The sequence below is a fragment of the Equus quagga genome, unplaced genomic scaffold, assembly GCF_021613505.1.
Source record: "Equus quagga isolate Etosha38 unplaced genomic scaffold, UCLA_HA_Equagga_1.0 153_RagTag, whole genome shotgun sequence".
NCBI lineage: Eukaryota > Metazoa > Chordata > Mammalia > Perissodactyla > Equidae > Equus > Equus quagga.
The window spans coordinates 4,887,311-4,902,045 of NW_025796915.1; the positions used below are offsets into that span (position 1 = coordinate 4,887,311).

Sequence of the window (14,735 nt, forward strand, 5' to 3'; positions counted from 1 at the left end):
GGTGTAGGTCTGCACCTGGGAACCCAGGCCATCGAAGTGGAGTGCACCGAACTTAACTACTAGGCCACGGGGCTGGCCCCTAGATTCTTTTCCTTTGATGAACAAATTTCTACTATACTAATAAAAATTCATCTTAAGGGTTAATATTGGTCTTCTTTCAGCAATTCTGGGAATTTATCAGACATGTGACTTGTTAGGGATAATCGAAAATAGAGAAATTCAATTTAAATAAAGCATGAATGAAGGATGGGTACAGGATCTCTGCTGCCTGATGAGAACTCGCTGTGAGGACTAGGTCATTGCCATGGTAGAGATCTAGATAACCATTTAGCTTTGGTGTCCCCAGAACTCACCAACAGGGAAGAAAAGACCAGGCTAGGTGTCAAGATGCTGCTTTAGAGACAAGAAAAGAAACTTAGTTTCTCCCAAATGCAACTCAGATTTCCGTTTGTATATCATCTCTCTCTTTTTTGAAGTAGGATTGATCATGTAAATTCCCAACTCTTGAAATTATTCACCTGTCTCTTCTACTTTCGTTCCCTCCAGATCATCTCAAAATACCAAATACACATTATGATTCATGATCTAGCAATACTTTGGTGTATTTTTACATAATAAGATGCTTAACGTACGTCATGGATTAAAGACACGTACGTAAACTCTGGTTTTCAGTTAAGGCTCAGTTTATTGTTTGGAATCACTGAGCCCAATGATACACCAACATCTTTGGTATTAGTCCTTTCCTGTCCTCAGACTCTTGGTATAGACCTGACGTTTTGGAAACGGTTGCTCTCCATTCCCTGCCTCTCCCACTACTGTGAAAAAACGCCTTTATAGCAGAGGTATGATCCTTTCACAACCCTCCTCCAGCCCAGCATCTTCAGTGGCTGACCACTGTCCACAGATTAATCCAAAGGATGGAGTTTGGGATGAAAGGTATTCCACGGTCTAGCCTTATCCTAAAGTTGCAGCCTCCAATGTCAAGGCCACCCTCACTTATTTATAAGACACCGTGTCCAGTCACGCTTCACATTTCCTCCTTCTCTGTACCTTAGTTCTTTCCCCTATTTCTTCTCACAAAAGCTTACTCATCTTCTAAAACAGGTGTTGGCAAACTACAGCATGGAAGCCAAATTTGGTGGCTGCCTTTTTGTAAATCAAGCTTTCCTGGGACGCAGCCATCACCACTCATTCACATATTGTCTCTGGTTGCTTGCTCACTATGGTGGCAGAGTAGCTGCAACTGAGCCCAAATGGCCTGCAAAGCCTAAAATACTTACTAGACGGCCCTTTCCAAAAAAAGGTTGCTAACCCCTGCTCTAAAAGCCCAGTTTAAATACCACCTCCCCATGTTCCTCCTCAGATTATCCTGCTAAAAATAATTTCTCCATCCTTTACATGACATAGTGCTGGGTCCTTCATCAAAGTCATCAGAGATTCTCAAACAGATTGTAAACACCTTGCGGGCAGGGACCATGTATTGTTCAACTTCATGTCCCTGCAATGCACTGCACACAGTAGGTGCTTATAGATATTCACTGAAATGTTTCATTATTTTGCATGAATATCAAGTCCAATAAAGAGCAATGTTTTATCTAATCAGATTATATAACTACTAGATAAAAGGAGAAATAAATACTGATCAAGGAGACAAATTTTGCCCCCAAAGCATAATAAATAAAGGTGTGACTGTCAGGCCACAAAGGAAGGTGAAGGGGTGGGACTATGGGAAAACACATTTTCCAGAGAAGGACAGGAATATCAACTTGAACTGAGAAGGAGTGGACCTTCCCCATGCTGACATTTACATGATTTCTAATTCAAAGAATAGAGTCTGGCTTGGGGAAAGGGTAGAGTAGAACTGCCAAAAGTTCTAAGAGCTGTTGACGCTTGGCGGAAAGGGCGGCAGAAGAGCCACTAAAGGCACCCACAATTAGAAGGAGAAAAGAGGCTTATCTTCAAAGCTCACCCCTTCAGGAATTTATTAGCAAGAATTAAGGGTTTAGAAGAAGAGCAGGATCTGACTAGAGTTCTCCTTAATGAGAGAAGGGCAGAGGGTGCTCAATTTCTCCTGTGGGAAGGTGAGATGAGGAGGGGACGATCCTGGAGGCAGACTGCCCATTTCTGAAGCTCTCATCCTTGAGGGAGAAAGTAAGGGAGCTTCCAGAGGAGAGCCAGGACCACGAGGGCGCAAAGGCGGGTGGGCCCCAGGTGGAGGCTAAGAAAGTCTTGAAGTTACTGTTTTTCTCAGCAGTCACTTCTCTTTTGTTAAGTCAATCATATGTACGAACTGTTGTTTAAACCTTAGCTATCTCTTCTGGAGGCTTGACTTGTATTGATTCCCTAATGTGAAAGCTCAGCAATCTAATACACTGCAAAAAGCCAGACTTTGATTCAAAGAGGGAAGGCTTAGAGGCACTTCCAAGCGGGTTAGAAAATGGACGGATTGAGGACAGCATTATCCATGCTGGACTCACAGATAACGGCTTCTAAGTATTACCCTAATCCAGGTAGGAGACCTGGGAGCGATTAGCAGCCCCAGAGAAGATGCTGTCAGGAGGTGCTGCTGCCCAGAGCCGGCTGAGAGAGGCTGTTCTCCCTGAGGGAGAGGGCTGTCAAATCACCTCCATAAAAATCCAAGACCCAGCCGGCTTGGCAGCCGTTTCCTGCATTGGAGGAAAGCGTCTCATCAGGTGTAGAAAAGCAGGTGTGGGAGCTTTGCATACGTCCGAGACAGACGATACAATTAAAAGCAAAACCAAATCACAGCCTAACGATTCCCCACCAAAACTAAAGGCAAATCCAGGTACAAACAGGCAAACGCAGTCTTACATTTCCAGGCAACTAGGTGCTGACTAAAAAGCAGAAAATGTGAAACAACAATGAGCACAAGAGGGTGGGGTGGAGTCGATTTCCCTTTGTTCCAGCGTATCTGAAAGCTTTTCAAGGCCAAACGACTGAAAAAGTGCAAAGAAAGCCCATGTAAACAGACGCAAGAACATCAGAGCTTTCCCAAATCAAAGGGAAGCACGCTGTCAGACACCAGGTGGAAAGTATGTAAGGCAAAATGAAGTCCAGGAGTGCTAAAACAAACAACAGCATCTGTCCAAATCACAGCAAGAAGGCAGGTCTCTCTGGCACAGGATCTTTGTTTTGCGAAGATTTGGTTTTGGACAGAAATCATAAAAGCTTGCTGCTGAACAAAACGTGAGAACTGAGTCCAAATAAAAAACCAAACACTCAGTGATCACCTCCTCTCCTGAGCCAGCACTGATGAGGAACATCCAGCCACGAGTCAGGATACCACTCTGCGGCGTTTGTGGTTTGACTGTCTCCTGGGGCTGCCACTACTCGCAGCAGGTAACCGAGGAGGATCTCAAAGGCCATCTCAGCATCCTGTCCGATGCCTGAAAGCAGACCACTGGGTGCCTGTCATATCACCAGCTTAAGCACTCCTTTAAAAATGTGCTTGAAGTGTTGGCAAGGATGTGGAGAAATTGGAACCTCTGTGCACTGCCGGTGGGAATGAAACATGGTGCAGCCACTGTGGAAAACAGTTCGGCGGTTCTTCAAAAGTTAACCATGGAATTACCATATGACCCAGCAATTCCACTCCTAGGTATAGACCCAAAAGAATTGAAAGCAGGGACTCAAACAGACATGTGCAGCAGCATTTTTCACGATAGCTAAAAAGGGGAAACAACCCAACTGTCCATCAAGAGATGGGTGGAGAAACAAAATGTGGTATATACATACCAAGGAATAAATTTCTGATACATGCTACAACATGGATGAACCTTGAAAATAGTATGCTAAGTCAAATAATCCAGACACCAAAGGACAAATACTGTATGATTCCACTTGACTGAGGTACCTAGAACAGGGAAATTCATGAGATAGAAAGCAGAACAGAAGTTACCAGGGGTTTGGGATAGAGGGACACGGGGAACCATGGTTTATTAGGAAAAGCTTTTGGGATGATGAAAACGTTCTGGAAATGGATTGTGGTGACGGATGCACAGCATCATGACTGTACTTAATGCCACTGAATTGTATTCTTAAAAACTGTTACAATAAAAAATTTTACCACAATTTAAGAAAAGAAAAGAAAAAAACAACATGATGTTTTATTACTCCAAAATGTTCTAATCTTTTTAAGAGCTGGACGTTCTTTTAGATGCTAGTTTCAGAAGAACTCTGCTCAGGCAGATGGTGGCTAAGATATAACCATGGCAACCTAGTCCAAGGATTCCCAATGTGAGGGTAGGCCAAATGATTTTACTCAAGTTTGAGGTAATAGTGGGGGTAGGGATGGAACAGTGTGGAGGGGACAGAAAGGCTGCAGGGAATTAGAACATGTCCTTTTTCTAATGGCGGGGGCAGGGGAATGCATAAGTTCTCCCACACTGATCATCACCGCCACACTTTTCTTGCCAATGGCCATGGGCATACACATAGAATGTCAATCATGAGCAAAGACTGAGCCTGGATTTGAGTCCTAACTGAACCACACACAAATTGTTCTCCTGGGCAGTCCTTCAACCATGCTGGCCTCAGTGTCCTCAACCACAAACGCAGATGCTGATATTCCCCCGGCCGCCCGCCCACCTGCCCGTGAGCGCTGTGAGTATTACCTGAGGGAGGCCGATCCAGGATTCCAACAGTCTATGAGGAACTTATGACTCCACTACCATGAGTGGGGTCTCGTGATCAAGGTGGGCTAAGGGGGTCTGAGCACAGACCCCAAAAATGGGCTGCACAGCACACGCGTAGCCTCAGGAGAGACAGAACAGATTTCTGTATCCCCACTACACAGCAGTTACTAGCACATGGTGGGCACTTGAGAGAAGGAATGTCTGAGGCTACACTGTTTATCCTCAAGAAGTACACAGCCTAACTGGGGAGAGCACAAACATGTAAACAGATAAATTACAATAAAATACGGTAAGTGCCAAACTGGAGGTATGATCAGTCCTATGGGAATTCGAATGAAAAATCGAACTCTCTTTGCTTTTCCTTTTCTGTCTTTTATTTCTATGCCACATATTAAGAAAGCAAGCAAGGACTCCAAATACCAGAAAGGCAGGCTATAGGAAGGCATTTTAAGCTGGAACTTCTGTTGCTGGGGCTGCAATTCAGGGGCCCACGGCCAACAAATTGAATGAAATATTGAAGGTAAACTTAAGGAGGGGGCTTGAAGCAGAAACTAAGAATTCAGAGTGAGCTGATAAACGCAAATTTAATGGTAGATAAAAAGTTATTCTAATAGTACCTTAGACACTTATTATTTTTTAGACAGCATTCTGAAGTAAATGACCCATGAACTTTAGCACTAAAAGGGATCTTAGTGATCACATAGGCCAAGGTTTCTCATCTCAGCACTACTGACATTTGCAGCTGGATAAGTCTTTGTTGTGGGGCTGTCCTGTGCATTGTAGGATGGTTAGCAGCATCCCTGGCCTCTATCCATCCCATGTCAGTAGCAACCTCTTCCCCTACCCCAGCTGTAACAATCAAAAATGTCTCCAGATAGTGCTATATGCATGGGTGGGTGGTGGGCAAAATAGCCCCAAATTGAACTCCACTGACATAGAGAAATGGTCTTTTACCTTGAAAAGACATTGGAATCACCTAAGGAGCTTTAATAATCCTGACACCCAAGCTGTGCCCCAGACCAATTAAATTTGCAGGTGAGAGCCAGGCATTGGGCTATTTCAAATATGCCTCAAATATCATGCCTCCTGTGATTCCAGTGAGCAGCCAGAGTGAGAACCACTGACGCAGGGAGATAAGGGAACGGACAGTTACTGAGTACCTTTAAGATGCTAGGTATTTTACATACATTATCTCATTTAAAGTCAACAGCTCTCTGAAATTACAACTGTTTTCCTATTTTACCTATGACAAAAACAAATCTCAAAAAAGTTAAGGAACTTGTTCAAGAGCATCCAAGCCAGAAATGGTAGCTCTGCAAAGGGCCATTTCAACAGGCAGTACTGGACCATAAATGGAAGACAAGGCCAAGAACTAGAGACTAGATAAGAGCAAGAGCAGAGAAACACCACTCAAGGCCCTGGATGCAGCGGGGTGGAAGGGGTAGTAAATACATGATCATAAATTTATACCCTGAGGAATCCATTTTCTGATTAGAATGAGGTTGACACAGGAGAGATACTGAACACGCATGTCCACTTTTGTTTCTCTTTTGTTCTGCTGGAAATTAATTCCAGGTAGATTAAGTATTTACCTATAAAAATATAACTATAAAAGTAATAGAAGAAAGTATCAGGGAATAATTTTATAATATTGGAGGTGGACAGGTCTTCCTAAGTAAGACAAAACCCACTAGCCATAAAAGAAATGATTGACAGATCTGACTAAATAAAGATTAAAAATTTTCCCCAGAGATTAATAGATACCATAAGCAGAGGTGAAACACGAGATAAAGACTTATATACACACCAGCAGAAAATGGTTATAATTCATAATATATATGAGTTCTTAAAATCAGTAAGAAAACTACAAACAATTTAAAAACAGCAAATTCAGAGAAGTACAAATAAAAATGAGTGGACAGGAAAATGCAAATAAGAAAGATATACTAAAAATCAAGTACATTCATAATATTTAGTGTTGATAAGGCTGTAGAGAAAGGATTCTTCCATGCACTTTCGGTGGGGGATGTAAATTGGTACAACTACTTTGAAGAGGAATTTTGCTTTTATCTTTCAGAATTTTAAATGTTCATTCCATTTGACCTACAAATTCTATTTCTAGGAGTCTATCCTACAGAAATATTTATGTAAGTATGAAAAGATATATGTACTAGGATATTCATGGGAGCATTACTTATTAGAGAAATTTTCTTTAAGTTTTCTTCTCCAAGAATTTGCTCTGTTTCTTCTAGAAACTACTTTGGGTTTTCTTGTTCATGCTATAGGTAAAAAACGTCTAGTGATCCTTGGTTGTCCATTCATGTTCTTTTCAGTTATCCATTGATATTTCAGACAAAAGCAATGGGAAGGCTGCCGGAGAACTCTGTAGACGGCGGTGGGGCCCGTTAACAGGCAAGTTCTGGAGAGGGAGAGAATGGGATACCCGTCGCTAAGCTGCTCCTTCCTCCATTTCCAGATGGCATGCTGAGGTCTTGGACCATCAATCGTCTCACGCAGGCCCTACTTCCCTTCAGCTTTTGGATAAGGCGGTCTATGCCAGCATTCTGAATGTGTGTTCTGAGCGTACCTGTTCAAATACAGGTCTTTTCACTATTCTTCCATTTTTCAGCTCCATTCTTCCCTCCTGCTTTCCATTTTACCTGCTGCCTCCCAGATTCAGAGGCTCCTGGGGCTCTGCATTCAGGCCAGGCCCTCCTCATCAAAGTCCCTTCTGCTACCTAAGCTGTGATTCCCTCTGCTCTATTAGTCAACATTCTTCCATCTGCTTTCAGAACGTTGTTCCAGAAATTTGTTAAAATTATTTAACAGATCCCCACCCCCTCAACTCCTGTTTTCTTAGTGGTTGTAGGCTATATCTTCTCTTATTCTTTTAGTATCTTTTTGATGGAATTTTGTGAGGAAGGGAAGAAAAACTCATGTACTCAGTCTGCCATCTTGAACCAAAAATCTAAAGTATTACTCGCAATATTAGAAAACTAGAGACAATTTAAACACTTCTCAATAGAGAAAAGCTCAAATAGATTATATTACATCATTGCAAGGAATATTCTCCATTCAAAAAAATAATGAATTAGCTTTATATGCACTGATATGAAAAGATATCATAATATAATACTAAAATAAAGAAGCAAATTGCAAAAAGTGTGTATAGTAACATCAATTTTAGAAAACACATATTTATTTGTACTTCCATAAATGACTGGAAGGTGTACACTGAACTGTTAGGAGTGGTCATTCATCTGTCTTTGCTCTTGAAGGCAGTGGATCGGGCAGGGCGTTGGCATGAAGGAATTTCATTTTTTTGCCCTATACTGTCTGTATCGTTCAAAATTTTTATAATGCATATGAAAAAATCTTTGGGATTCATTGTTGTGCAAACGTCAGACATCATATCATCCAAATACTCCAATCTTTCCCATATAGAAAGCTGCTGAACTAATAAATAAAGGGTTGCAAATTATAGATGATTCATGATACTTGATTTTTAAAATGCTGCCCATTATTATTACTGTTCAAAACGTTTAAGAAAACATGCTTAGAAGTAAAAGTATCGCCAGTTTATTTTTAAAAGCGTACAGATCTTGAAAAACCCCTTCCAAGTCTAAGGCTCTCTGACAGTGCACCACGTTGGCAGGGAGAACGTATCCTGTAGCATCAATTTTTGCTTGGCATGCTTTTACGTCTGATTTCTTAACGGTTACATAATGACATTAGTAAGCTGAGCTGACCGAACTCTGCCAATCTTTGATATTGCGGCTGAAATAATTTTACAACATCTTATTACTAAGGAAGAAGGAAGTAATAAAAAATGTCAATCATTTAAATAAAATTAGATTCAACTTTTTATTTTCAAAGAGCACGGTTCAGAATAACTCACATGCAAAAGGGGAATCCACAGCCTACAACAGATACAGAGGTTCCATAGCCTTTTTCATTAAAATAAAAAAGAGATCTGAGGATCCATCATCCATCAACTAGTTTACATTTTGCAGCATGTGAACAAATTCAAATAAACACCGAAAGGTGGAGCTCAATAATACAGAATTTCACGGTTTCCTGCCTAAAATGAGATGAATAAAATCCCGTCTCCTGAAATCTGCACACCATTAAAGGTCATGGTTTCTGTAGCTTCACTTAGAGAAACAGTGTGCATCGTGAAGTGCAGGGTTGGCCTGTCCCCCCAGCTCCACGTGGGCCAGTGCCCCTGTGAGTTATGGCAGGGCCAGGGCCAGACCTCAGGCCATTGGAAACTGAGTCCAGCAGGTCCAGTTCTTGACGGCCAGACCAAATTAAGCCATAAACTCAGGGTCAGGTTGAATGCACTGTAACTCTTTACATATTAGCCAAGGTTTTTGGTATATATGCCTCTTTCTTCTGTGTAGTTCTTGATTTTTTAATTTCAATTTTCACACCCTAACTCTATAATTGCACCTTTAGTAAGATACTCCAAATCTTTTTTAGGGCAAGCAAAGTAAAGAATGTCTAGTTTTCAAAGTCAGAGGACCATGCATGGAAAAAAGCTTGGAGACTGAAGCATTACACATACAGCATGATTACTATTATTGCCTAAGTGACTAGCCTAGAGTAAGTTATTTAAATATTGAAGGTTTAAAAAATTTTTTCTTTCTGTTTTTGGTGAGGAAGATTGGTCCTGAGCTAACATCCATTGCTAATCCTCCTCTTTTTGCTTGAGGGAGATTGTTACTGAGCTAACATCTGTGCCAATCTTCCTCTATTTCATATGTGGGATGCTGCCACAACGTGGCTTGATGAGTGGTATGCAGATCCGTAGCCAGGATCCAAACCCGTGAACCTGCAAACCCCAGGCCGCTGAAGCAGAGCACGCAAACTCAACCACTATGCCACTGGGCCAACCTCTTAAAAAAATCTTTTAAAATGAGATGATTAAACCATCTTCTCCAGCACTAATAACACAAGTCCTTCTGTTTTCACAGAAATCTACTTTCTATCTCTAGAAAGTGTGGACAGGCAGTCATTACAAAATACCAAGTATTTCACAAGGAAAGTTTGATTTGCATTACAAATAACTAAAGGTAATTCTGGAAAACAATAAGGCAACTGAAAAAAAGTTGTGCATTTTTTAAAAGCAATGATACAGATTTGAACTATTCATTTCTTCGAAATTGCCTATTCTGTAGAAGAAATGTATGCAAACAGCCAAATCAGTTTTGTGCGTCAAGTCAAATTTTTATACAAAATACAGTTCACGTAGCCAGAAATCACAAAGTAAGAAAACTGAAACCTTCATCATTACCTGGAAAATTGTGGAGAAACCCACCACATATCTCTTTGAAAAATGTTTCAATGTTTGAAAATGTGTAATGTAAAAGACAGTCACTGGATGGTTCAAAAGTAGCTAGATCTGTGCTCTGGTGGCTTATACAGCATCTTAGCAATGCCATGCAATTCAACTTTTAAAATATATAGACTTCACAGAACAGGAGATTTAGCAGGATAAGTGGGATAGGTAAAGAGAATCTGTGATAAGAAAAAGACCATAGCACCCACTGTACACTTTAAAAGAGTGAATTTTATGGTATGTGAATTATATCTCAATAGCAAAAGGAATAAAAAAAGGAAAAAAAGGGCATCCCAGGTGATGCTACCCAAGTGATGCTGAAGTGCTACAGACAGAAGCTCCTGTTCATCACCTCTGGAACTTCCTTTCACTACAGCCTGTTCTTCTGTTTCCATCCTCCCTCCTTTGCCCACGTGGCCTCCTGTAATACTGCCACGGACTCTGGATTTCTCATGTACCCCGCTGGTCGCTGGGCAGAGGAAATTGAACTTGCCTTTCTGAGTCACCCTCCCATTGACTCTGGTTACTTCCCTTCTCTTCTGCCTCCTCATCTTTTTTAGGGGGAGAGGGAATCTGGATTTCAGAAAGCTTTGACAAGTTTTCTGAGACAAAAGAAAAGGAAGAAACATTTGTCAAGAGCTAATAAGTGCCAGCGGCTCTGCTGGGTCCTGAATATCTGTTATCCCATTGAGTCTCACGAAAATACTTGTAAGGCCAAGATTCTTCGCCCATACTCTAGATGAAAACACTGAGTCTCTGAGAGCAGTTTCCATTCAGACATCCAGACATTCACACAGGATAACATATTTTCTCTCCAGAGGGCACAGCTTAAAAACCACTTACTGAATAGGACGAATTCGAGCCAGGGAAAATTTACTAAAAACAACACAAAGCTCATAAAAAGTGGCATTGTTTGCTGGTGCATTTGGACACAATCACGCTTCAAATAATCCCCCGAAGAACATGTTCCATTCTAGGAGACAGGATGTTTATGGAGATGGGATCTCCTAATAGTACAAAAGAAAGGAGGAAACACGCAAAGACTATTTTTTGCAAATAAAAATAACAAGCAAACCACTCAGTGGTAAACTAGGCTCACTGCCACCATAGTGGCTCCTGGCTTTGCCAGAGCAAATGTAACAGCTTTCCTCTTCAGTTGGATTTGTCTTCAAGTCCCATCTGCCGCCCCTTCCTCCTCTTACCAATAAAACCAAGCGAAGCTAATTTTGGTTGCTTGACTGGGCAGAGAAGGAAGAGCTGCAGAATCTGGAGTTCTTGGGTCCAGAGTTACCTTCTGGGGTGATTCTGATACTCAAAATTTGCAAAGTTAGTCATCTCCCACCTGCTGCAGCCATTGACTGCCGCCTGGCCAATGGCGTACCAGAAGAACTCAGCTTCTAGACCTGCTTGCAGGTGTCATCTCTTGGTAGACTACCATGCTTGGAGACAGACTGCCTGGGTTTGAATCCCAGCTTCACCTTTTCCTGGCTGTGTGGCCTTGGAAAGTTATATAATCTCTCTGTGCCTGTTTCCTTATCTATAAAATGAGGATGGAAAAAGCTCCTATCCCCTAGGACTGTTGAGAGGGTTCAATGATTTAATGCTTGTAAAGCACTAAGAATAGTGCCTGGCACATAGTCTGTTCTATTTAAGTTTCTGTTAAATAAATAATGAAAAAATAAAAATGAATACTGCTGTTCATTAAATGACTTTAAGAAACTGCTTTCCTTATATTATTTTTTTAACTGATTTGTATATGCTTACATGAATTAGAAGTTGGTAAAAATTAATTTGTGACTCGATTTGCTGTGCATAAGATGCAATCAGCCAGAAACTCAGAAGGAAGTATCAACAAAGATCTCTTTTGGTAGGAAAATGGGTTAAAAATGGCCTCTCAACCTTGATGACAGTGCCCAAAGTGACTGCTGAGGGGTTCTGCAGCTGTTCAGAAGATACACTCCTACTATACACACACTGCTGCCCCAGGCGGGTGAAGCAGAAAGAAGTGAAAAATGGCTTTTGCTTTGGACCCCAGGGAGTGAAGGTCCAGACAGGATCATCAACTCCTCCTGGCCACCTCAAACTCCAACAGAACAAAGACTGGCAGATCTCCTCATTTTTCAAAGATCCTCTCCCATCTCAGAGAAACAATTTAGCCTGTTATCGATTTCATAACCATGTTTCTCTTGGAAGGAACAGAGGCTGGCCTAAATGTGTAGATATTAAACATTTACTTGGAAAAGGGACTTTTTTTACTTTCTCCACCCAAGCCTCTCATTTCAAGGCAGAGGCCAGGTGGTGCCTTGACATTCCCCAGTGGCACCTTCTACGTGTCCAAGGACCTCTGGACCCTGCTGTGTCACGATCCTGGAAGGAATAAATCATCTGATAGCGACAGATGGTTTCCTCTGGAAAAAGCCCAAGCTTACCCAAATAGTTGTTGCTCTTGTACATCTCGGTGATGTTGATTTTTGTGGCTCCTTGGGGAATCTCAACAACTCGATGGTAGCCCAGGCTGGTGAGGGCATGCTTAAACACGCCCGACACAACCTGACAGCCTGTGTTATCGCCTCCGCACACCCCGCATTTGTCCACGACTTTGTCGGAGCCTAGGTAGTCATCGCAGCCAATGCTCTGCAAAGAGGTGGAAAACAAAAGACTCTTGTAGCATGTAACAGAAGCACTGGGGGAAGAAAGGGAGAGGGGAAACTGAAGATCTATTGGTGGGACTTGAACTGACCTTCCTCTTGCCCCCATCCAGCTCCTGCAGATGAACAAGTTCATTCTTCCCTTCATTCAACAGATATTCATGGAACACTTACTTTGGGAAAGGAACTTTTCTTCTAGGTATGTGTGAAATGTACTTTCTAGGGGCGTGATGGGGGCCACAGACAGTAAACAAGACAAGTAAATAAAAGAGAGTATGCTTGGTGGTGGTAAATGATCAGGAGAAAAATAATGCAGAGAAAAGGAAAAGGGAGGGTGTGGGGGCCGGAAATGTATTTACACAGGGTGGACAGTGAAGTTGTCCCACAAATCCATCCCTCTGTTGGACTCTGAGAGAGGAGAGGCTGGACTATGCTGGGATTTTTACATAAAGAAGCTCTTGGGGACCACGATAAGTACAACACCTAAAATTGGGGTTTGTCGATCGCAACAAAAAGAATAAAATACCTTGGGATAAATTTAACCAAGGAAGTGAAAGATCTATACAACGAAAACTACAAGACTTCCTTGAAAGAAATCGATGATGACATAAAGAGATGGAAAGACATTCCATGCACATGGACTGGAAGAAAAAACATAGTTAAAATGTCCATACTACCTAAAGCAATCTACAGATTCAACGCTATCCCAATCAGAATCCCAATGACATCCTTTACAGAAATTGAACAAAGAATCCTAAAATTCATATGGGGCAAGAAAAGACCCCGAATTGCTAAAGCAATCCTGAGAAAGAAGAACAAAGCCGGAGGCATCACAATCCCTGACTTCAAAGCATACTACAAAGCTACAGTAATCAAAACAGCATGGTACTGGTACAAAAACAGGTGCACAGATCAATGGAACAGAATTGAAAGCCCAGAAATAAAACCACACATCTATGGACAGCTAATCTTCGACAAAGGAGCTGAGGGCCTACAATGGAGAAAAGAATGTCTCTTCAACAAATGGTGCTGGGAAAACTGGACAGCCACATGTAAAAGAATGAAAATTAACCATTCTTTTTCACCATTCACAAAAATAAACTCAAAATGGATCAAAGACCTAAAGATTAGGCCTGAAACAATAAGTCTTCTAGAAGAGAATATAGGCAGTACACTCTTTGACATCAGTTTCAAAAGAATCTTTTCGGACACCATAACCCCTCAGATGAGGGAAACAATAGAAAGAATAAACAAATGGGACTTCATCAGACTAAAGAGCAAGGGAAAACAGAATTGAAACAAAAAAACATCCCACCAATTGTGAAAAAATATTTACAAGTTATTTATCTGACAAAGGGCTAATCTCCATAATATATAAAGAACTCACACAGCTCAACAACAAAAAATCAAACAACCCGATCAAAAAATGGGCAGGGGACATGAACAGACATTTCTCCAAAGAAGACATACAGATGGCCAATAGACACATGAAAAGATGCTCATCATCACTAATCATCGGGGAAATGCAAATCAAAACTATTCTAAGATATCACCTTACACCTGTTAGAATGGCAAAAATATCCAAAACAAAAAGTGACAAATGTTGGAGAGGCTGTGGAGAAAAAGGAACCCTCATCCACTGTTGGTGGGAATGCAAATTGGTGCAGCCACTATGGAAAACAGTATGGAGATTTCTCAAAAAATTAAAAATAGAAATACCTTATGACCCAGCCATCCCACTACTGGGTATCTATCCTAAGAACCTGAAATCAGCAATTCCAAAAGTCTCATGCACCCCTATGTTCATTGCAGCATTATTTACAATAGCCAAGACGTGGAAGCAACCTAAGTGCCCAGCAACTGACGATTGGATAAAGAAGATGTGGTATATATATACAATGGAATACTACTCAGCTCTAAAAACGGACAAAGTCGTCCCATTCACAACAACATGGATGGACCTTGAGGGTATTATGTTGAGTGAAATAAGCCAGACAGAGAAAGACGAACTCTGTATGACTCCACTCATAGGTGGTAGTTAACGTATAGGCAAAGAGAACTGATCGGTGGTTACCAGGGGAAAGGGGGGAT

The 14,735-nt window shown here is 41.4% G+C and overlaps 1 protein-coding gene across 1 annotated transcript in view; it reads right to left on the bottom strand.

Moving 5' to 3' along the window:
• Positions 1-14,735, bottom strand: part of LOC124233071 (thrombospondin type-1 domain-containing protein 4) — a 548,658-nt gene that overhangs the window by 78,473 nt on the left and 455,450 nt on the right. The window contains exon 9 of the mRNA XM_046650144.1: positions 12,426-12,630. Coding sequence (XP_046506100.1) covers positions 12,426-12,630 — 205 coding nt within the window. The remainder of the gene's footprint in view (positions 1-12,425; positions 12,631-14,735) is intronic.